Genomic DNA, 27,282 nt, shown 5'->3' with positions numbered 1-27,282 from the left:
CTATTTATTTGGGTGTGGGGTTTTTTTCCCCCATCTTGCAGACTCCTATCCACAACTCTAAGACCTAGGTTTTCCAGAATTCTTTCTGCAGCTTACATGACAGCTCCAGAACACACCTGATGACAACTAAAGAATTTTCAGTAAAGTTGCACACAACTGAAAAAATCATATTAAACAGTTGAAAGGCTATCAAGCAAGCTACTTCTGTGTGTGTTACACGTTCCGTGTTCATGAGAAGCTATTCTGCCTTACTTAAGCTAAGGCTTCAAGGGAATAGGGATAGGAACCGGGTTTGGTGTACCCAGAGCAGAGGAAACTGAAAAAGGCTTGGGAGCATTCACAGGTTATGATGGCATTCCAGATCAGTCAGAGATTAAAAGTATTAAATCTTTCTTCTTAATTTTTTAGTAGATGATCAGGGGACTGGAACGTATTTCATATCAGGAAAGGCTGCAGGAACCGGGGCTGTTTAGACTAGAAAAGAGGAGACTGAGGGGAGATCTTACTAACATTTACAAATATCTAAAGGGTGGGTGTCAGGAGGTTGGGACATCCCTCTTTTCTATAGTAGCTAGCAAGGGGTAATGGGATGAAGCTGGAACACAAAAAGTTCCACTTAAACATAAGAAAAAACTCTTTCACTGTTCAGGTGAGGGAGCAGTGGCACAGGCTGCCCAGAGGGGTTGTGGAGTCTCCTTCATTGGAGGTCTTCAAGACCTGCCTGGACATGTTCCTATGCGACCTGATCTAGGTGAACCTGCTTCTGCAGGGGGGTTGGACTAGATGATCTCTAAAGGGCCCTTCCAACCCCTACCATTCTATGATTCTATGAACTCCCTAATCTATGTGTACAACTCTGAAAGAAAGCACACTGGGAAGGATTAGGTACTGGTGAAGCTATTTGTGACTATGACAACTTTCCTTCAAAAAAAACAATTTCTACCAAGTCTCGGGATGTTTGTTGTCAACGTCTTACCCCAAGCACATCAAGAGCAGGTATGTCTGCATCATAGGCTGCTGCATAGTTTGAAGCTACACAAAGAGATTACATTCTGGAATTACTCTAGACTCACCAGTGTAGCATGTGATACAAGCTAATTTACTCTGTTTCTCAGAGCAACAAACAGTATAGAATTCCATTGCTTAAGTACGTAAACTAGCTTGATACCTCTACACAGGCTGCAAGCATGCCAGAGAAGCCATTTGCTTTGTGATACAGCCTGCTGAATACCCCAGAGTGGGACAGAGTCTGGGGCACTCTTGCACCTGGGGTGTTGCTGTGATGCACACCGCCCCTCCATCACAGCATTATTTGATAGACCATGTGTGCAGATACTGGTTTGGCCAGAAGAAGAAAAATGTGACTCAAAAATTAAAAGCATTAGTCTTTGTAGCTTGGGGTAAAGAAGTAAAGCTGAAAACAGCCCAATTTCCACTTTTTTGTGTACTGGAACAAAAAACCTGACACTAAAAATGGAATAGATATTTCTTGCACACAAAAAGCCTCAACTTTTAGATAGAAAAACCCACGGCAAAACAAATCTCACTCATAGTAGTCAATCGGCAACAGGAACATCTGCAACATTTGACATTATGTTACAAGCTCCAAAGACTTCGGATGCTGAACGTCAGCGTAACTGCTGTAGCCCTTCTCCACAGCAGCACCTCGCAAGAGTCTCGACATCGCGTGAAGCACAAGTGGCGCAGCCCGGCACCGTTCCCGCACGGAACCCGCGGCCCCGGCCCAAGACGGCTGGCCGCGGAAGCTAGGGACGCGGCGACCTAGACGGGAGGTATCCGCGTTACTCCGCCTCCAGCCAGGCTCGGGACCCCGCCGGCTGCGTGCCGCCCGCCTCGCCGCGGGGTGGGCAGCCTTCGCCGACCTGGGCCTCGCCGGGCGGGGCGGCGGGAAGGCGGCGGCCGGCGCCACGGCCCAACGGCCTGGGCCGTGCGCCGAGCGCCCTCTCCGGGCAGGGCAGGGCCGGGCCGGGCCGAGCGGGCCGCTGTCGCTGGCCGGCGCGGGAGGCCTCGGCACCGCCAGAGGTGGGGTCCCGGTGGTGCCCCTGCCGCGGCGCCGCCTCCTCGGCCGCAGCGCGGTCCTGCCGGCCCCTCCGCTCCCTCCCCGGCCGGCTCCGGCTCGGGCTCGGCGACTGCCATTGGCTTAGCGGCCCCATCCGGGCACTCGGCGCAGCGCTGTGCCTTAGCCCGATCGTCGCAATATGGCGGAGGTAAGCGGGGAAAGCGGGCCGGGGCGCCGGAGCTCCTCGGGGGTTCTCGCCGCCAGCAAGACCCCCGCGCCCGCCTCGGCATCTCCTTGAGGCGGCTCCAGGGCAGCCTGGCGGCGCAGGGGTCCGGCGGCGCGGCGGGGCGGGCGGCGGAGGCGCCGGGGCAGCAGGAGCCTGCGCGACTAGGCCGCACGGCGGGTGCCGCGCAGCGCGGGTACCGGTTCGCGGCCGCGGGCGGCCTCCAGGCCGCGGAGGGGGGCTCGGCCGCTGCGACAGGCCCTGGGGGCGCGGGACGGGCCGGCGGCAGCGGCACAAGCGATGGAGGAGTGCCCGGCGGGAGGGAGGAGCGAGCCCCATGTGGGAGCGAGCTGGAGGCGGCGGCCGGTCCGGCTGCCTTTGCCGGCCCCTGTCATGTCCCGCCCGGCCCGGGCCGGAGGGACCGGGAGCACCGGCCGGGTCGGGCGCGGTTCTTGGGGGTGCTTCTGCCAGCGCAGGAGGAGGGAAGGAGAGAAGCCGGCGCGGAGCGAACGAAGGAAGGGACGGGAGAGGTGCAACGGGATGGAGGGGCTAACAGGGCGGGATGCAGGGGCTGGGGCCGGCGGGTAGCAGCGAGGGAAGGGGACAGCTCGCGGGGCAGAGGGGAGGAGCACGAAGTGAAGACTTCTGCCAGTGCCAGGACGGAGGAACCTCGCTCTCACCTCCTCTCTTTTCCCCGCAGGCTTCCTTTGGAAGTTCTAGCCCAGGTTCGTCCTCATCCACCGCCTGCTTCAGCACCCAGCCTGCCGCCCACACACTACTCACTCCTTCCTGTTTCATCCAAAATTTATACCTTTCCTAGCGCTTTGTATGCACGCAATTAACAGTCTGCCAGATTTTTAAGAAGAGATGTACACTGTCCTTCTCTTAACTCCAGTTGCAGTTAGTAATTGGCTGCTTGGAACCCCAAAGGAAACCAAAGTTTTGTAGTACTTTCAAGTCAGCAACTCAGTAAAGCCATGTAGCCTGGAGAGAGACTGTTGCTCTCATTGCTGATAACTACTGGCTTGTGTAAATTCTTTACTTCTTGCTAATAGCAGGAAATGTTTTAAATTGCAATGATAACTCACTTTTTAAGACTTTTAAGTGCTGCTGAGGTTCTCTGGAGTACTTCACAGAGGCAAGCATAGTTAACATCAGCAGAGCTACCCTTGGAGAAGAATTTGCAGAGTGTACTTGTTTTTTTTTGTAGCTACTTTCTGAATTGTCTGGTTGACACCTTTTTTTAACTACATATATGAAATTTATTGAGCTTCTATTTTCTAACATGATTTTAAGTATTTCAAATGGGATATTGAGTACTCAGACCTACTAAAAAAGTGGAACTTTTTTGTCTGGAGCCTATGAGCAGAAGAGGACTTTCACTTGAGTTACACAAAATTATTTATAACAGCCATTAGAATCAATAATCTTAAGCATACCTGTACATAAAGATACATTGGATTAAGGCAGTTGACATTTTCTTAAAACTGGATCAGGATGTGATAGCCAACAGCAGGGCAATGAAGCACTTCATGTCCTTACTGCAACTGGAGTAGTGTTATCAGCAATACCAAAAGTTCTGTGATACCCTGATATGAATAGCATGTGAATAAAAAGCATTTTTGGCCTGAATGTTTCTCTACAGTATAATGTCACAAAATTTCACATTATTTTCTTAAGTGAGCTAAACAAAGTTTATTTACCTGCATGTAATGCATGAACATTTAGCATAGTTGCTGAAAAATTAGTTAGATACTGTAATACTCAGAAGTATTAGTATGTACATGTGTCTCTTTCAAGGCTGGAAGCAGTGAAAAGAGGGATACTGCTTTATAGGTTTTTTTGAAGAGGATTGAAAATTTGTAGCTATTAGAAAATTATGAAGAAGTTCTTATGTGGACATAAATCCTAATGAACCTTTTCTTTGCTACTTGTAAGCCAAGGATTGCAACATAGCACTAGTACATGCAAACCAGAAGGGGAAATCAGAAGTGAAATATCCTAATCTGTTTCTTCATCCTGAAAGACATTAGAGAACAAAACAACCCTGTACTTCTGTGATTTTCGCTGCAGAACACTGACTATGGTGCAGAATATTACCATCTGTAAAACTTGTTGAATCTATTGGTAACAGTTGACAAAATGCACTTAAATGAATACTTTTTTGATGACTTATGAGTATCCTCTTGAGTAGTGAAAAGCATCCATTGGACCACAGATCTGTCAAAATGGCTCATTAATTAATGTGATCCATTAGAAGTATTATGTTATTTCTGGTGTATTTTCCTCAACATTTCTTGAAACTGCTATATTTATTCTTCCTTTCTAGATCAAGTGCTAAGAATTACATTAGTTTTACTAAAAGGTCTGTCTGTGAGGCTAAAGTAATGTGAATCGAGTCTCACTGTTCATTTTGCTGTTAGTAGGGAGCTGATTCATAACCTAAGTTAGCTGTTTACCACTGAAAAATTGTGCTTACTGTGTAAAATCTGAATGTGGTATATATACACTATATAGAACATATTTATATATAGAATCAGAGCTTGTAAATCACAGTCTCATGGCATCTGAAATGTTGTGATGTGCACTTTGTACCTCAGTGATGATTTCAAGGATGTTGTGAACAATCATAGTCACTAAAATACTGATTTGGGATTGTACTTCCTGAAACTTTGTTTTAGTATTTACGTACTTTTCCCAAGTACTCTATACTGCAAGAATGAAAACTGCACCAATTGCTAAAAAGTACAAAAAGGGAGGTCCAGCTAAAGAAGCTCAATTTGACTAGTGGTTAGGGATTAGTTTGTGTTACTCTGTTGAGAGTTTGGTCCCTGTGTGTAAAAGAACCTGTGTACTCATATTTTTTCTGTGATATCGTTTCATATGTTGATATAGAAAAAAAAATGACTCAAATTAGGTTTTTTTGATAGTTGGCTCATTGTCGTCTGAGGATCATGACTTTGACCCATCTGCTGAGATGCTGGTACATGATTATGATGATGAGCGAACTCTTGAAGAAGAGGAAATGATGGAGGAAAGCAAAAATTTCAGCTCTGAAATTGAAGATTTAGAAAAGGTAAGAGCAACTTGTTCTCTCAAATGTCCATAAATTTTGTAGTAAAATGAACACTTAACCTGTTCTTCAGTTTGTATTGTGTAATGCATTCTCCTGCAGGATGCCTTTACAGCTTGTCTAAAAAAAAGGAGATCGGGTTTGGTTACAATATAATGCATCCTAACAAAAAGACTGAACTTAGCTTCTGAGAGATATTAGTTCATACTCTTTCATTTAGTAATCCTTCCGTGTTGGTAGAGAAGTCACTGAAGCAGATTGTAAATCTAGTATCACTTATCACCTTGAAGTTATGCAAGTTATAAACTGAAACTGTACATTTTGCGTATGATTGTAACTGTACTTCATTCTGTTGATCAGGTTTTGCTTTTTCAATATACAGACAAACAGTCCTGTTTTAGACGTGTTGGATCACCTTCGTTTGCTTTGCAAATGGTAGTTCTATGTTTCAGTTTCATCAGTTTGGCATTCAGTGGGTGTACAAAATGGCCAGCATGCTCCTTGGCTTTCCCTATTCCATTTTACACTTTAATTCCATACTTTTCCTCTTTGAACCTGTTGTTCATCTGTGGCAATGCATCACTCATTTTAAATGCCTGCTGAATGCTGAACACCGATAAATTGATGCTGTTTGCATTTCTATTCGGTGACTCACTTATACCACTCAGCATAACTGCAGGTTTTGGTCAATGGAATTCCAGGAAAGTGTAATTTTTAGCATCAAATACGAGGCTGTGTTTTTGTAGTCCATGTGAAAATATGTTTTCTAAGTGTGGGGTTGACAGTGTTTATACTCCTGATTTTGGTGTTTTTTTGCTTTTTGGGGTTTTTTTTTGTTTGTTTTTTGTCCTGCTACCTTTACAATTACGTTTTTACTGATTATGAGCTTGCAGTTAAAATAGCAAAGCAGCTTGCTAAGTCTGGTGGTTAAAAAGGAGTTCTTAGTCCACAAAATGATCTTACTGCTTTTGTAATAGAAGGAAGAAGAACTGAGAGCCACTCATCTTAAACACTTTATTACTTTAGGTCCCGATCCTGGAAAGACTTGGACATGAGTTTACGTTTACCCATTGTGAAAAGTCTTTGCAGGACTAAGACCTTAGCTGACTAAAGAAAACAAGTAATTTAATCAGTGTATGAGTTCAACAAGAAATTTTTAAAGGTAATATAACTTTTAAAGGTATAAATATTGGGAAATATTTTTAATATTTTGGTGGCTTGAATCAGGTAATTTCAAGTCTCCACTGTATATTGTTTTATTAATTGTAGTAGGATGCAAGTGTAATGATACTAAAATCAGCTGATCAACAGCTTTCAGAGAAAATGAGTTATAAATGAAAACTTTCTCTTGATTTTTGCCTTCTGTGTCATTAGCTGTCTTCTGTTACCTTCTGAATTGTCATTATAAAACATATTTTGTGGGAGATGATAAGGAGGGCTTGGAAGTTGCTGTGTTGGGGTTTTTTGGGGAGAGATTTTGAACACTTGCAACTGTAACTGTGTAGGACTAAAGTATGCCAGTTTTTCTGCATTTGTCTCTTGTAGGGGGGTTGTTAGTGTTTCTAGGGTATCTTCTGTCCTGAAGAAATATAGGCAAATCATACTCTACAGTATGGATCAGAAAAGGGGCAAATTCTAAACGATTACTTCTTAGTTTTATCCAGTAAACATTTTTCTTCAGTAGCTTGATGAAACTTCCCTGTGTGCCAAGAGACATGGTTCTGAATTATTGCAGTCCTGTTGCCCGAAAATATTTTCAGTCTCTAATCAGGATTCCTGCTTTCAATTAAGATTTCCTTTGTTTGAGCTTTTTACTTCTTCAAAATACGTGTTATCCTTTTAGGCCTGAGCTGTTTACAAGTTTTTGATGATATGTTGAAATGTTTGTGCATCTTCTTTTACTAGGAAGGAAACATGCCATTGGAAGATTTACTGGCGTTCTATGGCTATGAACCCACAATTCCAGTTATGGCAGGTTCCAGTGCAGATAGCTCTCCAAGTGAACTTGCAGATGAACTTCCAGATATGACTCTAGATAAAGTAAGTCAGAACTGTTTACCTCTGTACTGTGGTTTAAAAGCAGAAATCCAGATGACCTTAAATAACATTTTCCTGTCTCTTGATGTTACAAAGCATGTATCTTTGTTAATTTCTATGTACAGTATTAGTCTGAATTTGTTCTTTTTAAAGGGTATTGAGGATCTGATTCTAACTGTAGTTATCACACAAATGCATAGCAACTTCAGTGGTTGGCACTATATTGCTACAAATGAGAAGTGAGTAACGTAATAGCATTTTTAAAGCATATCTAAAGAACTATAAACAGGTCTTTGGTTTGTTTTTTTTAATAGAACTGAGATGTTTTGATAATATATGCAGTATTTAGAAATAATAGTTCTGGCTTCCAATACAAATGTCAAGTATCAAAGTGTTTGTTGATAACTTAAATGCTTGGGAATGTTGCATTCAAATGTGTATCATTCGGAAAGATCTCAGCTTTCAGGGGATTGAGAGAGAGATTGTTTTATTTGCAGTGACTATATGTGTTGCATTGCTGATATAAAACCTGAAACTTGAGGTTTTTGTGTTTTGCAGTTCGAATTCTGAGGTTCTAATCTGATTTTAGGCTATAAAGCATATGCAGCAGTAGTTTAGATTCTAAAAGGTAGAAGTTAGACTGTTGAGTTTGGTTTATTTTTTTGTTTTTCCCTTTCTCTGAATATGATGTAATGGTAAACTTCACAGAAAGTAGGCTATAATGGTGGCTCTTCACATCTGATTCTCGTTAGGATTCACGATTGTGTTGAGGCTACAAAAGTGTAGTCAGCTTGTTGTCTAATACAGTTCTTTCCCTTCCTAACCTCTCTACAGAGGGGTTCAAACATGTCTGCTAGTGGAAGAAGTGTGTATTTATTCATATTATTAAACAAACACAAACCTACAGAACCATCTTTTTTCTGTGTGTTTTTGAAAGATAACAGGTTTTGTACTACCTGTAACTACCCTCTCAGCAAAAGTCTCCAGAAGTGCCTGGAAGTTTTATTGTTTTTTACCCCAGAGTTTAAGGGGTAACAGCCTTTTAAAGCTTTGGTATATCTGTGATGCAAAGAATGATGGAATTCTAAAAATTTGAGGCATTTTCCAATGGTACTTTTAGTTGGAAGCAGTTGGCAGAAGACCTGAGCTTGGTACTCATAGAAATTACTTCTTGTGCCTTTGCTTTAATAGAAGACAAAAGGAGAAATGAACTCGTGTTCAATTCTGAAACGAATAGTTAAATTTGTTCTTAGTTTTAGGAGGAGCAAACTAGCTTTTTAATCAAGGGAGTACAGTCTGCTAAATTTACTTACGATAAAATAATTCGTTTTAATTAGTGCGACTTAGAATATACCGAATCTAAATGCTCACCAGTGTATACTTAATAGTGAGTCTGAGGTTTTGGTTTTTTGTTTTAATGATACAGGAGGAAATCGCTAAAGATCTTCTGTCAGGTGATGATGAAGAAACACAGTCCTCTGCTGATGACTTGACACCATCAGTTACTTCACATGAGGCTACTGACTTCTTCCCTCGGCCATTAAGATGTAGGACACCTAATTTTCTCATAGCACTCAGAAAGTCATAGCATTATATGTAGTTTTGTAGCTTCAGATATCAAAATTGCAGAGTAGTGCTGACTTGACTGGGAATTTGAAACAATGCTTTGCAGAATATTGTACATGAACGTTGTCTTTCATTGGTATTTCAGATTACCTTTGGTACTGTGCTCAAAGCACAAGTAAACTTATTTTTTCAACAAATACAGTAACTCCATAATTAATAGTTAATGTAGTATTGAGGAACGCTTATAATGATTTTCAATATGTTAATGAATTGCAAGAATATGTTATAAGACATCGTTCAGAATCAGTGTTTCTGTACTAAATTTTCTACTGCTGATTTTAAGCCAGTGATGACTCCATGCAGCCTGTGTATGTGAACTGAGACACAGTTTCTTTGTAATTATTTCCCTTCACACATTCAGCACTTTTCCATGGGACTTCATGGGGTGAGCAAAGTGGTTTTATATGGAATGAGGCCTATAAAACCCATCGTCACCAAAATTTCACTACCCATCGAGCTATTATGGGAAAGATTTAAGAACCAGTTGCCTGTTGCAGCTCATTTGTTCACTGGTGTACTAGAGTTAGAGCTGTGTGGAGGATTTTTACCACAGTTTTAATTTGACAAGTACCTTTAGCAGTTCATCTAGGGAAGGGGGATTATAAAGGGGATGTGCTGCCTCAGTCATCAGCAGTTGTAGCCCTTTGCATTCTGCTATGTTGCTACATGTAAGACATTTCTATTGAAAGAGATATAAGAATCTTAAAAACTGTTATGCTCTTCTTTCAGTTAAGAAAACCTCAAACATGCTAACGCTTAAACATTGCAAGTGAACTGTTAATGAAGATGACACTGAAAGTGTGACAGCTTTATAGAAAAAAGTACTAGCTCCTCATCTTTTTGAGGATTAAGAAACAGTTATCTTTGTTTTCAGCTATTGTGGTTTTCTATGACAAGGTCATTTTCTCTATCAGAAGTTTTTGCTGGACATTTTTAAATCAAATATCCACCATTTCATGGAGTGAGATGTCAGTTCTCTACTGTTGGCAGTTTCATCTTATATTCTGATGTCTGTCCACTTCTCAGATACTAACATTAAATTTTAAGGTAAACACATCTAACACATAATATAGGCTGTTTTATTAAATTTGCATTCATTGGAAAAAATAATTGTCTGTTATTATCAGGGTATGTTGTTGTTTCATGCATTCAGCCTATCATCTTGCTTGCTACTTCTAATAGCAAAAGATAGACTAGTGATTGTAGTAATGACTACAGAAGGAAATCTTCACTTCATACAGTCTTGGATATTATCTCTGATGCTGATGACTCTGTTTAGTTGTGATGAAGCTAAAATTGCAACCTTATTTATGAGCATGTTTGACAATGTAAAATAGTTTTAATCATATCAGAACTGTAGATTCCGTTTTGCTGGGGATTATACAGCTATGAAAATAGATTTACTTCAGAACCCAGTGCACAGCATTTGAGATTCTAAAATATCATTTCTATGGAGTACTGTATTTGAGTTGACTGTTTTGAATGCTCATTAAAACTTCTGATGAAAGACGTTAGTAAGTAATAAAGAATGCCTTCAACTTTACTTTCTTTGTGATTAACCTGATGCTAAGTCATAGCACTGGAAGTTTTCTGTTTTTCTCGTACCTTTTCTGTAAGGTATAAACCTTTATTGAGCAAATAGATGGAGAAAAATGACTTCATTTCCCTTTGACTATTAGAAATACAGTATATTGTTGTAGTTGCAGTGATGATAAATGTTTCAATTCTGTAGAACACAAAGTTCCCGTGCCTTCTGACTTTATGGTAGTTAAATAGAATAATATTTTAATAGACTTTTGATAGAAGTGTGGATCAGCAGACTCACAGTAACTGCATCCCAGAAGAAAGGCAGGTGCTCCTTTCAAGAGTAATGCATATCTTGTAGTTCTATGTTTGAACTGAAAATTCTTCCTAGCTAAAACCAGACTTCTTTGTATCTGAAGCAAATACTACGTGTGATGGAGATAAGGAATCAGATGGTGAAGATGTAGAGGCAGACAATGGTAATTCATCTGAAGATTTGAGAAAGGTAAATATTATATCTTTTTTAAAAAAAAGTTTAAAAAACTTTACTGTTAAGAGAAATAGGTTAAGATTTATAGTACATATCAAAAATAGTACTTAGGTCTGGAATTCTCTGTCAAATGCCAGGTTAGTGGCATTTTTAATGCTTCCATACACAGAATATTAGGTTAATACCTTTCTCTTTTAATTTTTGTTAAATCTTCAGGAAATAATGATTGGTTCACAGTACCAGGCTGAAATTCCACCTTACCTGGGCAGATACAGTGATGAAGAAAAGGGTAAGTTCTTCTGACTGTTTTATGTTTATTCATAGCAGTTGGTGGAATAAATATTTACATTTATAAGGTAAAGTCTTTAAAAAAAGGCACTAGAAACCGAAGAAACGCAAGCAGATAATTATATCTCAGAAATCTTAGTATTCAGCTTTGAGAGTACATGCTCAAGAAAACCTTAATTCTGAAGTATCTAGTCATTTTAGGAGGCAGCAAAGTGTGGGTCAAGAAGGAAATCATAACTGAGCCATAAGCATGTAACTTAGTTTATGTTGAAGACCTGCCAAAAACAAATCTTCCCCAGAAGGCTGTGCTGCCATTCAGAAGGATCTCAACCAGCTTGAGAGTTGGGCAGAGAGGAACCTCATGAGGTTCAACAAGGACAAGTGCACAGTCCTGCACCTGGGAAGGAACAACCTCATGCACCAGGACAGGCTGGGAATTGACCTGCTGGAGAGCAGCTCTGCAGAGAGAGAGCTGGGAGTCCTGATTGATAATAAGCTAAATATGAGCCAGCAATGTGCCCTCGCGGGCAAGAAGGCCAATGACATCCTGGGATGCATCAAGAAGAGTGTGGCCAGCAGGTCGAGGAAGGTTCTGCTCCCCCTCTCCTCTGCCCTGGTGAGGCCTCATCTGGAGTCCTGTGTCCAGTTCTGGGCTCCTCAGCTCAAGAGGGACAGGGAACTGCTGGAGAGAGTCCAGCGCAGGGCCACTAGGATGATCAAGGGTATAGAACATCTTTCATACGAGGAAAGGCTGTGGGAACTGGGGATGTTTAGTCTGGAGGAGATTGAGGGGTGATCTTATTAACATTTATAAGTATCTAAAGGGTGGGTGTCAGGAAATTGGGACATCCCTCTTTTCTATAGTAGACAGTAACAGGACAAGGGGTAATGGGATGAAGCTGAAACACAAAAAGTTCCACTTAAACGTAAGAAAAAACTCTTTCACTGTGAGGGTGAGGGAGCAGTGGCACAGGCTGCCCAGAGGGGTTGTGGAGTCTCCTTCCTTGGAGATCTTCAAGACCCGCCTGGACATGTTCCTATGCGGCCTGATCTAGGTGAACCTGCTTCTGCAGGGGGGTTGGACTCTAAAGGTCCTTTCCAACCCCTACCATTCTATGATTCTATGGAAACGTTACTTTTTCCTTTTGGCAAGCACAACATTATGGGTTATAAAATGGATATGGAAAACAAAGCGATAAACTATTTAACATTTCCATAGCATGAGTAGAAGATGTAGGTGCTGATACACTATCACTTAAAAAATATGATGGTTTAAGTATGATGTTACTCAGTGTAAATTTAGGTTTAAAAGTGCAATTATGCTAGACTAACAAAAAAACTTATTTGATAGAGTTTTACCTTGTATCTTTAGAAACCTCACCAAGGGGAAAGTATAGAATATATATCTGGAATTCAGAAAGAAATAATTGATTAAATTTGCTCATGAGTGGAACAGCTGTAAAATTAAGGAAATAATAAATATTGGGGGATATATTCGTAAATCAAGGGTGTTCTGCTTTTTTTCTGTAAATTTACAGTATTCTGCAAGTTGTTTGTGTTCAAGCTGTAATATGTCATGGGAGTGCTTTTTTGGAGAGTAATCTTTTGCAACAGTGGAGAATATTTGTTATGGATGGAACTGGAAGCATTAGCAAGTGAATGTCTTTTGTGTTGCCTAAGAGACCTAGGGAAGTCTCCTGTTTTCTAAGATTCAAGCATGATTCTTGTAGGTTGTAAGAAATGGAAGATTAAGAACAGGATTTAGCTGGATAGTCCTTTTACTGTTTACACATCTTGACTTCTCCTCAGCCAAGAACTAGAGGATTGCCAATTACCAGAGGATTCAGTGGCGCTGCAGAGAACTAGTGAGAGTCTTGCCAGCTGGCATGGACCAGAGCAAAGAGGTAGCTCCCAGATGAGAGAGATCCTCTTAGAAATTGTCAGTCAGGGACCCTGAGAAGATGCTGGGTTGTTTTGGTTTATAAAGGAGGCTGAAGCTGAGCACCAGCCATACTGGGAGATGGCAGACCTGGCTGTAGGGGTGGATGGTTCTCTCAAAGCCTCTTCTGTACTCCTTGAACAGGTTGTGATGGGACACAGGGGCCTGTGTTTCTGCTGTGTAATCCCAGCTACCAGAATTGTGCTACAAGGCAGTTCTGCTCTTCTGTAAACCTACAGTTGAAACATGTCTGTGTGAAAGCTTTCTGTGTTCTTAAGCCAAAACAGAACTTTCAGAGGAGATGTAATTTTATTTCTTGTCTTAGCTTAATGTTGTTTCCTGCAGTTTTATGAGAAACTGGAGAATCTTCACCTCTTCTACTGTAGCAGGCATTATGCATGTGCATTTGAATTGAAGAACTCGTTTTGTATCACCAAGAGAGTACAAGAAATGTTATGTGCAGTGTTAAACACATCTATTGATCAGAGTAAAGGATTTAGTTTCATCTAAGGTTGAAACATGAGGAGACTGACAAAGGTTCAGGCCAGCTCTTGTGTATTTCCAATATATTGTCTTTCAAATAAGCTTCTTAAGAGGTGCATACATGATTTCAGTCTACTGTGAAGGAGAACTGTACATCCTGATTGCTTGTAAAGTATGCAGCATCCAAGTTCTTAACAACATTCAGTTGTTGGTGAATTGAAAAACAAATTATCATGCTGGGACCTAGATTTCCACTTTGTTCAGTAATTTTTGGCAAATTTTGCTTGAAAATACCCTACTAGCCAGCCAGCTCCTCTGTTTGTTTTTTTCTTACTTGTAATACTTGATATGTTTAAAAAAAATCCTAAACTTTTATTGTAAACTATAGTTTGTTTCTTTAAAATAGATTAATAGAACTGAATGGTTTTGCTAGCTTGTTTATATTAAGATGATCAATAGTTAAATCATCTGATTGTCAACAAGAGTTTGGTCCCTTATCCTCTTGGAACCTGAATCTCTTCACCATGTCACCCTGCAGAGTCTATTTCTCAACTGAGACTTTTTGGGAAAAAAGTGAGCTGCAATTTTGAAGTGACGTGATGGTGCTTGATTTGACTATCTCTGTATTCCTGTTCTTTGTGAAGTAGCTTTTAATGTTAGGGCCTTAAAAACATCGTACCTGGCAGTAATGGATTTCTGTTTTAACAGCCTATGAAAATGAAGACCATTTACTTTGGAAACCTGATGTGATCTCAGAAAGTAAAGTTAAAGAATACCTTTTTGAAACCTCCTTAAGAACAGGAAATGAAAAAATGATCGTCAGAGTTCCCGAAGTCCTACATACACGGGACAATGAACAAGTACGATCTATGTTCTGTTCCCTTTGTGACACATTGTTTTGTAATTAATGTGTGTTCTCTTTCTCTGCCTTGTATTATATATTAAAAAAGAAATTAATTAGATGCTATTGGGGTCTGGATCTTATTTGTAATGTTAAGCACATACTTAAAATTATAGGTATTTGAAAGTTGGCAGTATTGTGATCTGTGATGTTTCTGATTGCTATGCTGTTGACATATCCAGCTTTCTTAATAATTACACTTTCTTAATTAAACTTTGCCTCAACTTTTGTATGGTTTTGCTTTTGGTTGTGTGTTGAGTTTTCTTTAATCATGATATAATCATAAATCCTCTCTTTCTGCATTAGAAGTGCTCACTGAAAAGCTAGTTTTAGACACCTAGTTTGGATATTTGCAAACTGATTCTTTCTGAAGACTTTCTCTGTTTTGTAGGCATTGTATGAGCTTCTTAAAAGCAGCCATAATGTTAAAGAAGCAATTGAGAGATACTGCTCAAATGGAAGAGCATCTCAGGGTAAGAAGGAGTTCCTGGCTTTCAGAAATGGTCCTTGAGTAAGAAGCAGATTGATGAGCATGTCTGTTCCCATGGTGTTGTAAACAGAGATTAGTTATCATCTTGTTGGACAGTTCTGCTAGAGAAGTTTGCAACTTGTGTAAAAGATCAGCTTTTTCCCTTCCCTTGTTTCCTTCATTGCTGTTGTAACCATGGCATTACAGGAGAGGAGGGATGGTGGAGCAGTGATTTTGCTCCTGTGAGGCAGTTCTCACATTACTGTATCTTTTTGAGGTCACAATCAATTAGACTGTTGATGTTGTATACTAAAATCAAGCAAACATAACTAGCTATGTAAACAAGCCCTGTTCTCTTCCTGTGCTGACACTGTGCTATGCCAGCTCTAAACTGCTTTGACCATATAGTTGCATACATCTTTGATTGAGCATGGAGAGCTTTGCCTCATTAAAAATGGTAAAGGATGGTAATGCTAGATCAGTCCCTGTCTCTTAGAGAAACCATTATGGTATGATCTACTCTCCTTACTGAAGCTCTCTGCTGTTCTTAAGATGAGAATTAAAAATCTACCAGAACCGAGATAATTTCTGACAGATGAGACTGTATGGAGGTCTTTTCTTCTCTTTGAAGCTTGAGAACTCTCTAGGAAGGAGTGCAAAACTAGCAGGTCAAGAGAGAAAGAAAATAGTCTTGCAGTGGAATGATTATCATCTTCATGTGGGAGCAGAAAGGTCCTGGTTCCAGTGTCTGCCTCTATAAATGTTTTGAAACATGGGTTTTTTTCCCCCTGTTGGTTTCAAATACAATCTCAACTGAAACTTCTTGACTCCCCATTATGAATGTATGATGCCTGCAATATCCCTTCTTAATTATATATAAATCCATAACTGTGATCAAGATAGGTCACTTTTCTCTAAAATATTATTTTTATCCTCTTTAGTCGGATTTCAGTGACCTCATTGTAAAAGAGTCTTACTCTTTTTAGTGATTTTCTTTTGTTGTTTGTAAAAATAAAATTGAATTTTAGAAATGCAGGTTTTATCTTAAAAAAAATTAGTTCTTCCTTAAAAAATCTGAAGGAGTTATTTGTGGAATCTCTAGGAGCAGAAGGTTGTTTGGTTTGTTCTGGATTCCCTGGTAGCACTGGATTAGTAATACTCTCCTGACGTCTGGCCCTCTGTGGCTGCCCAGGGTATGCTTTGTGCTAAGGCTTTTCTCTGTGGTTCATTATGCCTTTTCTGGGGTTCCACTACCTCACCAGGGTGTTTCTGAAATTAGGGAAGGTTTTGGGGGTTCTGGGGAGTCTGTTGTACTTGCTGAATCCATCTGCTGTCTGCATCAGCTCGGGGTCACCTTGCTGGTGTTGGTTCATCCCACTCTATTTGTCAACTAAGATGTACAATGCCATGCATCGTGTCTGCCCAGGTCAGGATGGCTTGAAGTCAACACTGACTGTCCTGACCCCCCTGAGCATTTCTGTTTTGTCTTATTTCATCCCTTTATGCAATGAGGTATGATTTTAAAACAGCCAGGGCTTCCCATATTACTGCTTCCAGGGTTTTGGGGTCTGCAGGGCAGAGATAGGGTAACCAGCACGTGCAGCTCTGTAGTTCATAGCAGCAGAAAGAAGTTCACTTAATGATCTTACTGGTTGGTATAGCAATGGGCTACCCCCATCCTGAGGGTCTCTGCCTCCTGCCCAGTGCACTGCGTAGCAAGTCATAGATTGTGGTTCAGTATTAGGGGATGATCCCACATTCAAGAATTCACGTGGTCCCCAAAAGCCACCCTCATCCAACATTTACAGTCTTCTCCAGTGAAGGAGACATGCCAAAGATACCTAGTCTTCCTAATTGCCAGGCTTCTGCGCATATGTTTTCTGCAGATTAGTCAGTTGAACGTTATCCAATGGCATGGTCTTTATGGTATTTGTCTAGTTGCTGTCTTGAGGTCTATCACATACCTTCATTCTAATAATAGGGGCTACCTTAAATTCTGATTCAGCTAAGTTCTTCATTGGAGTCCTCTCAAATATCTCTGTCACAGTCTTCTGGGGAAATGATTAGCTTACAAATTTTTACAGGATCTGGGGGAGGTTGGGGGCTCAAATTACCGTTAGTTCTAGTTTATCCCTTACCGTCCTACATTTTTCTCCATTTGCCCCCTTCTCTCCAGTTATTCAAGCAATTGATCTGTTTGCAGAGGTAACAGCATTTCTTTCAGCTTTCTTTGTCCAACCACATCTCTTAACCTTCTTATTGCTTGTTCTTCACATTCTTTGTACTGATCTTCACCTCCTAAATACCTCTTCAGCATCCTGTGTGTTATTATTACCTTCTCTTTCAGCTTCTCTCTCACAAGGTTGAGCTGTTCCTTTTTCTTATTCAGTTACTCTGCTTTTCACACACCCAGTCACCTGAGAATTTCAGTGCAGGGTTAACTCTGTGCCTCTGTAAGCAGTCAGTGATTGAATACCCTATCCTGCTGACGACTACAATAATTTTCTTCACAGGTGAATTATTGGGAAGAGTCATTGTTGTGGGGTTAGCTAAATCATTTTATTAATGATTAAATGTTGGGATGATACTGGATGGACTGGATCATCTGGAGTCCTGTGTCCAGCTCTGGGCTCCTCAGCTCAAGAGGGACAGAGAATTTCTGGAGAGAGTCCAGCGCAGGGCCACCAAGATGATCAGGGGACTGGAACATTTTTCATACAGGGAAAGGTTGCTGGAACTGGGGCTGCTTAGTCTAGAAAAGACTGAGAGGGGATCTTATTAATATTTACTAATATCTGAATGGTGGGTGTCAGGAGGCTGGAACATCCCTTTTTTCTATAGTAGCTAGCAACAGGACAAGGCGTAATGGGGTGAGGCTGGAACACAAAAAGTTCCACTTAAACATAAGAAAAAACTATTTCACCGTGAGAGTGAGGGAGCAGTGGCACAGGCTGCCCAGAGGGGTTGTGGAGTCTCCTTCCTTGGAGGTCTTCAAGACCTGCCTGGACATGTTCCTGTGTGATGTGATCTAGGTGGACCTGCTTGAGCAGGGGCATTGGACTGGATGATCTCTAGAAGTCTTTTCCAACCCCTACCATTCTGTGATTCTGGGATGCACTCTTTTTTTTCCAGCAACCACTGTCCTCTTTGTTATTTGTGAGAAAAAATATTCAGAAAAATTATTTCATTTATACCTTAGTGATGTTAACCAGATCTTGTCTTTTTTGATGGCCAACTTACTGAGAAATAATAGATGAAATCTTTTGAATGTCTTTTGCTTTGAAGGGTAAAATATATCAGAAATCAAACTCTTCTATGAATCTTTAGAAAGAAGAATGTTAGATGTGAGGTAGGATATCTGTACAGTAGAGGAAAGAACATGGACTTAAATAACTCAACTATTGTTTTTTTTAGAATGCATTTAGCTATTCATCCATTAGCCACAAATATTGTATTCTTTGAAAAAGATTGGTGAGTGAAATCAGGTTTATCTTATTTTGTAATTGTCTAGAAGAGATGACAGCATGGACAGAAGAAGAATGCAGAAGCTTTGAACACGCGCTTCTGATTTATGGAAAAGACTTTCATCTCATACAGAAAAACAAGGTTAGTATTTCACAGTTAGGTGGAGATATTGGTAAATGATACGATGCTGAAAATCTGTTAGAGCAATGCGTTTGTCAGAAGGCATACAGAAGAGGGAAATAAGAACCAATGGTAAAACCAGCTTAGCATTTTTCTGCTAATTTTTTCTCAGTTGATGTCAGAAAAGCTGAGCATTGCAAGATGAGTCAATGTATTATCTCTGAAATTGACGTCTGTTGACAGTACTTCCATTTATGTGTTTATATTATAATTTAATTTAAATTTAGGCCTTTCCTAGAAGTACAGTATTTCCATACCATGGCTGTGGGAGGGAAAAGCTAAGACAGGCTTAGCTCTGTGTTTCTACAAAGTATAGCCATCCATCAGTACTCTGTTTTCTGGCCAGCAGAGGAGTTTTGATCTTGATCTGGATTGCCGCTGAGTGACTCCTCTCTGCCTCTCCTTTATGTTTTGATACCGCCTTGAAGGGGTTTTTTTTTCCTTTAGGAGTCTGGTGTTTTTGCTGAATTTCAGGTAGACTTTATAGGGTTGTGGTAGCTGTTCAACAGTAGTCAGCTAGACCTGTCCAGTGCCCAGTTTAACCTGACCTTGAGTGAGTCAGATTTTAAATGAACCATATGAATAAACAGTAACTCAGAATTTAAAAATACTTTTTCCGATGTGCAACAGAGCACGTGGGTTGATCTATCACTATGCACCAGAATTTGTGTAAGAAATCCACTGGAGGTTTCCTTTTTCCAAGTACGTAAAATGCCAGAAAGTTTAAGAGCGTAAGCTGATGTTACTTGTATTTGGAAAGCAGCAGCTAGATAAGATGTAGAGTGTGGAGAAAGCAACAGTTGCCCTCATCACTGCACTGCAAAGTGTTGCTAACTGGGACTTTATATACCAGCATATGGATGTCTGTTTGTTTGCTTGGTATGTTTGTGTCTACACTAGCAAGGTTTGCTGCTACACCAAAGGCTTTTTGGATTTGCCTTTGATGTTTCTCTAAGTTTGATTAAGCTCAAATATAGTTTACTGCCAAACTACAGCTGGACAGAGTTACCATGGGCTGATGATGATGTGAAATGTTTCTGTGTCTAAAAATGGATGTGGTGTGTAAGAATATGGGTAGCATTAATGACTTTTTCTCAAAGAATCTGACTTGATACAGCAACCTTCGTTTTGGGGAAAGATGAAGATAGTTAACATAGATGAAAATGAGTCTTTTGAGTTCTTCATACTTTCTCAACAAGACTGCAATTTTATTTTGTTGTTTAAAAATCCATTATATGTATGTTTATACATGCAAATGATTGAGGTGTAGATGGAGCTTCAGTATAGTTTTCAAAAAGCCAGTTATGCATACAGTAGAACAAATCTAATGCTTACTTGAATCTGTACATCTCTTCTGAAGTCTCCTAATGTAATTGGTTTGGTGCAGACACTGAAACAATAAAACTTAACAATATTGCAGGAATAGAGATTGGGGAGGTAACAGAACATGCATTTGCTTTAATCTTGCCAATTCTTCTTTCCTTCTTTTAGGTAAGAACCAGAACAGTTGCTGAGTGTGTGGCTTTCTATTACATGTGGAAAAAGTCAGAACGTTACGATTACTTTGCTCAGCAAACAAGATTTGGAAAGAAGAGATATAACCATCATCCAGGAGTTACGTAAGTAAAATGTTCTTGAAATATGTTTTCTGTTGCAAATTGTAAACATGGAAGACTGGGAATTTTTTTTCTTCTGTCATTGTTGTGTAAGACTGCAGTGGCTGTGGCAACTGAAATTAAATATATCATAATTTGTAGGCCTTGTTTTCTGGTTAAATAATACTTTATGGGTGCAATATCCTTTCAGGGACTACATGGATCGTTTAGTAGATGAAGCGGAAGCCCTAGGTGGAGCAGTGCATTCTTCAGCCTTAACATCTAACAGTCGAACGGAAACCATTCCCGATCAGCAACTAAGCATTCTGAACTCCATCACTGCCAATGAGTTGACAGGTAAATCAAGAGAGAGGGGAAGAAAAAAAATAAGGTTTTGTTGCAGGCCTGAAAACAACTGTTTCATTTGCGTTTCCATTGTTTTTTCTTCCAGCTTTGACAAATAGTGTAGCTACAGTCTGCCACGCCTCAGATGTCAGCTGCCTGGACGACGCCTTCCCTCCCATGGACAGCTTACCCCGAGCACCAGTTAGTCACGTGCCTGTCGGCACAGAGGAGTTGCTTAACTTGCCCAGCAATGGCGAAAGTGATTGCTTTAATTTATTTGAGACTGGCTTTTATCACTCAGAGCTAAACCCAATGAACATGTGCAGTGAGGAGGCAGAGCGGCCCACCAAGAGATTAAAAATGGGAATTGCTGTCCCAGAGTCCTTCATGAATGATGTCTCTGTAAATAACCTTGGTGTGGACTTTGAGAACCACACACACCACATTACCAGTGCCAAAATGGCAGTTTCAGTGGCTGACTTCAGCAGTCTATCTGCAAACGAGACAAATGGTTTTATCAATGCCCACACTCTTCACCAACATGCTGCCCTTCACTCGGAGTGACTGTGGGAAAGTGAAACAAACATTGGGTACTTTATGCAGTAGTAGTAAACTTGATGGAAGCTATCAGGTTTGCCTAGTCTTTCACTGGAAGTTTGAACTTTATGACATCAGTGATGTCTTTGTATGTATAGAACTATATCTTGATTTATCAAGAGTAATTTCTTTTTTCAGTCCATAATGTGGAAATGTCATAGGATGTCTGGCAGAGTTTGGGACTAAGAGAACTCTGTGGTGCAGCTTTAAGCTCTGCTTCAGTTTTCTTTTTTTTGGTGGTTTTATTTCCTTTAAAGCCTGTACACAGAAGCCACTATTTCAAAACCAGCACAGATGTTCTGAAAGGAACAGAGTGGCTTTTTAGTCTTAAGTTACTTTTGCCGTAACAGATGCAGTGGAGTAACTATGTTTACAGGTACCGATTCTGATCCCTGCTCAATGTAGCATTTTTGGTTTTTCCCCTTGTAAAGGCAGGGATGGGTTTCTTTAATAATTAAAACTGCACAAACATACAAGGATGTTTTTTAAATTGAACCTTCTCTCATGGGATGTTAAACCAGAGTACTTCAGTTTACAAAACAGCAGGTTCGTCTTGGCAGAGGTTAGCACAAGGGTCTTACATGAGTGAAGTGTGAAGACCTACACTTCAATGCTGCTGCAAGGTAATAGGTCATGGCTACCTTACACAGAAGCAGTTATGCTGCCACAGGTGTCTATGTACTTTAAAATTCCTTACTGGCTTAAACAAATGTGTTTCAGGCTCTGTTGTATTTGGATGGGTTTTGTCCACAACTCTGAAGAGCAATATAATCGTGTACCTTAACTTTCCTAAGGCAGCTGAGGATGTCATACAAAGCTACAGCCTGCAGAGCTTAGGATTTACCACTAAACAGTCTATATTTGGAAGACATCATAAGTTGTTTGGAGCACTGCGGTTCAAAGTGTTACAGTTTTGAGGGACTGACTAGTTCATGTAGGAATCATGTAGGAACCTTGAAGTATGTATTTGAAAATTTTTCTTTAGAGTGGATTGCAGTTTATTTGCTTTGGTTAAGTCATTGGCTGAAAAAAGGCACTTCGCTACCTTGGTTAGATAGGACTGGTAAAAAACATTTCCCATAAAAGCAGTTATTTAGCTTCAGTACCTTTTTTAACATTGAGTGCAATTCAGTCATCCAGGAAGTTCATCCTGCGAACATTTGTTCTAGCTCTCATGTGAGAGTCAAACAAACATAGCATTGGCTATTGTAAGATGTTGTTGCGTGCAGATTGCAGGGGGTTTCAGTGAGAACCTGAACTTTACTTCAGTAGGATTATCTATCCCTTTCCCTCCCTACTTTTTCTTTGCACTGTTTGTATGACAGATTTGGTTGCTAGTAATTTCTTTTCATTCATCTAAGTGATTACGCTTTTGGTATTTGTAAGGGTTGCTTCAAGGTTATGCTGCGTAACTAGAAAGTAATGGCTTTAATATTTGAAAGGGAAGAGGATATTTATTACAAATACCATGAACTGCATCGACTCCCCAGGTTTCAGTTGCAGCATGTGGAGTTCTCTTTACACCATCGCCATGAAGGTGGCTTTGAAGCGTTTGTGCAGTCACACATTTACCAGATTAAAAACAAATTAGCTTTGGGGTTTTTTTTAGAGCAGTGGACAGGAGTAGAAGTAATTGCCTAATGAGGTCTTAACTTCCACATCTGAAATACGTAACTTTAGCAAGTACACAGTAAGTAACGGGTAGCCTTGGCCCTGTGTTGTAGTCTGACATTTGTAGCCAAGTTACCTGCTTCTTGTTACTGTGGTTTGTGCTGAACTTTGTACTGTCTTTCTTTTGTCTATGAATCAACACGTTTTATGTAATTCTGTAAAATACTGGCCATGATCCTCCATTGTTGCACATCCAAGTTTATCTGTGGGTTTACAGTGAGTGGCTAGTCTGTATAAAAATCATTATACAAAGATGACTGAATGCTTATGCCAGTTGCACTTAAACAAACATGCCCATTCTCATTAGCTGATGCAGTAATATATTCAGTTTATCTATGCATTGCTGGGCTCTTAATGCAGACAGAGACTTGTCTAAGGTTTGGGTTGTCAGCAAGTTGAACGGACACTTTAGTTATTTAATAAAGACTTTTGACCAAAATTCAGAAAATGATATGAGAGAAAAATGAATTCCGGCTAGTCTAATAGATTTTTAAATGCTGATCTTATTTAGCCCATTGGCTAGCTAGCTGGTATCGTTTACTTTTAATTCCTTGTTAAAATAAGGCAATAATTTGCAGGATTTTTGTAAATATGTAAATTCTTCATATCTTTTTAGATATCTATTTCAATATTTTCTGACTACTTCTGTGTATAGTAACATTTTTGTGCATGCTTGATGTGACATTCATAAATTTGTACCACTATGACTTTATCCATGTAAAATAGCTATTTATTGAACTCTTCTTTTAAAAGCTGGACTTACTTCTTTTTCTCTCAGTTTAAACATTTAAATGGAGAACTTGCTACTGTTTATTAAAAGAATTGCGTTTTGAAAGCCATCAGGAAGACACCTGACTCAGCCATGCAGAGAAACTAGTGTTGCCTGGGTCCTTAGACAGCGAAGCACAATTCTTGTAACAAACTGTGACAAATTCTTTGTCCTTTGCCACACTTTTTCCTACAAACAAACCAAAAAAAATCTATTACGGGCACTTGCAGTGTTGGTAGGCGTTTCCTTCCTGTGCACGGGGACTTCCCAGAGGGTAGCCAATTCATTTAACAGTGTAACTGGTGCTGTGGTTATAGCAATACTTTTGCTTTGGTTAGCCACACGTCATCTTCTCATGCTTGGTTTTTAAGTGGTTGGTTTTCCTCTTGTCACAGTCAAACTGCTGAGTTTACCTGAAGGATGTACAATACCGTTCGAAGAATACTAAATGGTGTGCCAGTTAGGTCAATGAATTGTGCAATTGTTTCCCACTTTTAATTTTTAAAACTGAGAGTCAAACATAGGAAAACTTCAGATGCAGTAGAACATAGTGATACTACTTAATTTAACCAAAGTCTTTGAGTGAGTGTTTCAGCTTTGAATGTAAACTAATGGATGAACTGACCAACGGGGACACTATTTGCCCAGCACTAAAGCACATTGTCTACAGACAGGGAAACTACATAAAGTAAATTATAAAGTAACAACAACGTCACTATTTTGTTGGTGGTGGTTTTCTATTTTTCATTAAAAGGAGGAGGATGATGCTGTCAGTTGTAAAATACAGTAGGAATGGTTACAGTCCTCCTAATAAAACAAGATTCCCAGTTCAAAGTATGCACCCTGTACATAACAGCAAATCTAGGGACAATCGGAACGTCTTTGAGGGTCAGGTGTTCAAGGGGAAGTTGCTATCATTGCATTGGTTTAATGTTTGTACATAAACACTGCTGATTTTTTGGAGCATTATTTTGTATTTGTTGTACTTTAATACCTGGTGTACAGTTCCAGAAATAAATGTCTGGAAACCTTTGCTTACTTGTAAAGCCTTTCATGCATCTGCACCGTGTTTACTTGTGGGAATACTAATGTATTAGTGTTTCTTACGCTGAGCTCATTCTGAGAACTGCTGGTGCCACTGAGGTGCAACCTGCTACTCTGCCTGCCTCGTGTTAGGTAGAGGTGGATGACAAAGGCAGCATCCAGCCCTGCGCCTCAAGTCATAGCCGATGTCTTGAACATTGAAACGTTATGGATGAAGTACAGCACAATCTCAGACAAGATTTACATGTGGCTTCAGAATATGGCATGGCAGCAGAGCAGCCCAGTGCCTGGACTGCGAGGTAAGCTGTGGGGAGCACGTTCCTGTTCTCTGGGGTAGGAAAACTTGTCGAAATCTGTAAATCCACATCAAGCTGGGGAACAGGTGTGAATACAGGAATTTTATTTGGCTTGGGCCTTGGTGCTGATCTTATTTGAAATGCTTTTTGCCTTCTTTTTTTCTGTTTCCCTCAAGAAAGGGCCTTGAAAAGCACTGTGTTGCTGCTGAGACCGTAACACATGACAATTCTGTCCCAGGCCAGAGCAAGTTGGTACTGTGCACTCCTGTTGCCTGGGTTCTTGTGTTTGCAATGGCCACCACAACAAAGTTCCGGGTAAAGAAATGACTATTACTTTTTTTTTTTATCAGATAAGAGTGCAAGCTGATACAATTCTGAGCAGCCAAAGTTTTAATCAGCCAAGTAATGAAATGAGGTTTGCTACCCCAATGAAGATGCCAGTGTCTTTATAATGATATTTGATATATGGTGCAAAACAAAGCACCTACCCAAGTCTGGTGACAAGCTGCAACTCCCATTTTCTGGTCGTTTAGCATAAGGGTGGATCAGTGTTAGATCAAATCGTAACGACTGCTGCTATGGAGTCCTTTTCTTGTCCTGATGCAACTGTTATCTTTGTGATGCTGGAGTCTTTAAAATGGCTTCAATTAGTTTATGTATATATAATGTATGCATACCTCCCAACACATTTGTGAATTCAGCTACTGCTTTTTCCATTAAAGTAATCTCAGGACACACCTGTTTCTGCTGCTAAAAAGAGAAGCAGCCCTTGTGGTCCTTATGGTCCTTGTATGTTTGGTGCCCAGGTCTCTGTTTTGCCCACAAAGCGCAGGGCAGGAAAGACCAGAGGCAGCAATTGCTCCGCTGGAATGCTTTGCATGCACTTTTGGATTCTTTTATTTTCATAGAATGGTAGGGGTTGGAAGGGACCTTTAGAGATCATCTAGTCCAACCTCCCTGCAGAAGCAGGTTCACCTAGATCAGGTTGTATAGGAACATGTCCAGGTGGGTCTTGAAGACCTCCAAGGAAGGAGACTCCACAACCCCTCTGGATAGCCTGTGCCAAGGCTCCATCACTCTCACGGTGAACTAGTTTTTTCTTAAGTGGAACTTTTTGTGTTCCAGCTTCACCCCATTACCCCTTGTCCTGTTGCTAGCTACTACAGAAAAAAGGGATGTTCCAGCCTCCCTGACACCCACCCTTTAGATATGTGTAAATGTTAATAAGATCTCCCCTCAGTCTCCTCCAGACTAAACAGCCCCAGTTCCCGCAGCCTTTCCTCATATGAAAGATGTTCCAGTTCCCTGATCATCTTGGTGGCCCTGCACTGGACTCTCTCCAGAAGTTCCCTGTCCCTCTTGACCTGGGGAGCCCAGAACTGGACACAGGACTCCAGATGAGGCCTCACCAGGGCAGAGGAGAGGCGGAGAAGAACCTCCCTTGACTTGCTGGCCACACTCTTCTTGATGCATCCCAGGATGCCATTGGCCTTCTTGCCCACGAGGGCACATTGCTGGCTCATGGTTAGCTTATTATCAATCAAGACTCCCAGGTCTCTCTCTGCAGAGCTGCTCTCCAGCAGTTTGACCCCCAGCCTGTACTGGTACATGGGATTGTTCCTCCCCAGATGCAGGACTCTGCACTTGTCCTTGTTGAACCTCATGAGGTTCCTCTCTGCCCAACTCTCAAGCCAGTCAAGATCCCACTGAATGGCAGCACAGCCTTCTGGGGAATCAGCCAGTCCTCCCACTTTGGTGTCATCAGCCAACTTGCTGAGGGTACACTCTGTCCCCTCATCCAGGTTGTTGATGAAGATGTTGAACAAGACCGGCCCCAGAACCCATCCCTGTGGAACTCCATTGGCCACAGGCCTCCAACTCGACTCTGTGCCATTGATCACCACCCTCTGGGCTCTGTCATTCAGTTGGCTCTTGATCCACCTCACTGTGCACTCATCCAAGCCACACTGCCTGAGCTTTCTGATGAGGATGTTATGGGTGTCAAAAGCCTTGCTTAAGTCAAGGTAGATGACATCCACTGCTCTCCCCTCATCTAGCCAGCTGGTTATGCACTCATAGAAGGCTATCAGGTTGGTCAAACAGGATTTCCCCTTGGTGAATCCATGCTGACTCCCCCTGATAACGACCTTTTCCTTCATATGTTCAGTGATAACATTCAGGATGAGCTGTTCCATCACCTATTCCACCTCTGTAGGGAAAGGCAATTCAGAGCTCCCAGCAAGCAGC

The 27,282-nt window shown here is 40.9% G+C and overlaps 1 protein-coding gene across 5 annotated transcripts; it reads left to right on the top strand.

Moving 5' to 3' along the window:
* The first annotated feature begins 1,994 nt into the window (after window positions 1-1,994).
* On the top strand, window positions 1,995-24,728 carry MIER3 (MIER family member 3). Of its 5 annotated transcripts, none has more exons than XM_062017788.1 (13): window positions 2,141-2,228; window positions 2,944-2,968; window positions 5,174-5,319; window positions 7,222-7,356; window positions 8,780-8,900; window positions 10,923-11,008; window positions 11,210-11,282; window positions 14,412-14,563; window positions 14,996-15,077; window positions 18,588-18,679; window positions 20,210-20,337; window positions 20,525-20,670; window positions 20,765-24,728. In XM_062017788.1, the coding sequence occupies exons 1-13, from the start codon at window positions 2,220-2,222 to the stop codon at window positions 21,220-21,222; spliced, it is 1,653 nt and encodes a 550-aa protein (XP_061873772.1). In that variant the 5' UTR covers window positions 2,141-2,219; the 3' UTR covers window positions 21,223-24,728. The 5 variants fall into 5 exon arrangements, with proteins under 5 accessions (XP_061873775.1, XP_061873772.1, XP_061873771.1 ...); XM_062017787.1 differs by having other exon boundaries at window positions 18,585-18,679; XM_062017789.1 differs by having other exon boundaries at window positions 2,162-2,228; window positions 2,944-4,329; window positions 18,585-18,679.
* Window positions 24,729-27,282: the final 2,554 nt, after the last annotated feature.

Source organism: Colius striatus, chromosome Z (genome assembly GCF_028858725.1).
Source record: "Colius striatus isolate bColStr4 chromosome Z, bColStr4.1.hap1, whole genome shotgun sequence".
NCBI lineage: Eukaryota > Metazoa > Chordata > Aves > Coliiformes > Coliidae > Colius > Colius striatus.
This window is presented reverse-complemented; position numbering and strand designations above follow the sequence as displayed.

Coding starts and splice junctions, on each gene's coding strand:
- MIER3 (XM_062017787.1), top strand. Junction 11,009..11,209: donor CATCTGAAGATTTGAGAAAG/GTAAATATTATA, acceptor TTAAATCTTCAG/GAAATAATGATTGGTTCACA. Junction 14,564..14,995: donor ATACACGGGACAATGAACAA/GTACGATCTATG, acceptor TCTGTTTTGTAG/GCATTGTATGAGCTTCTTAA.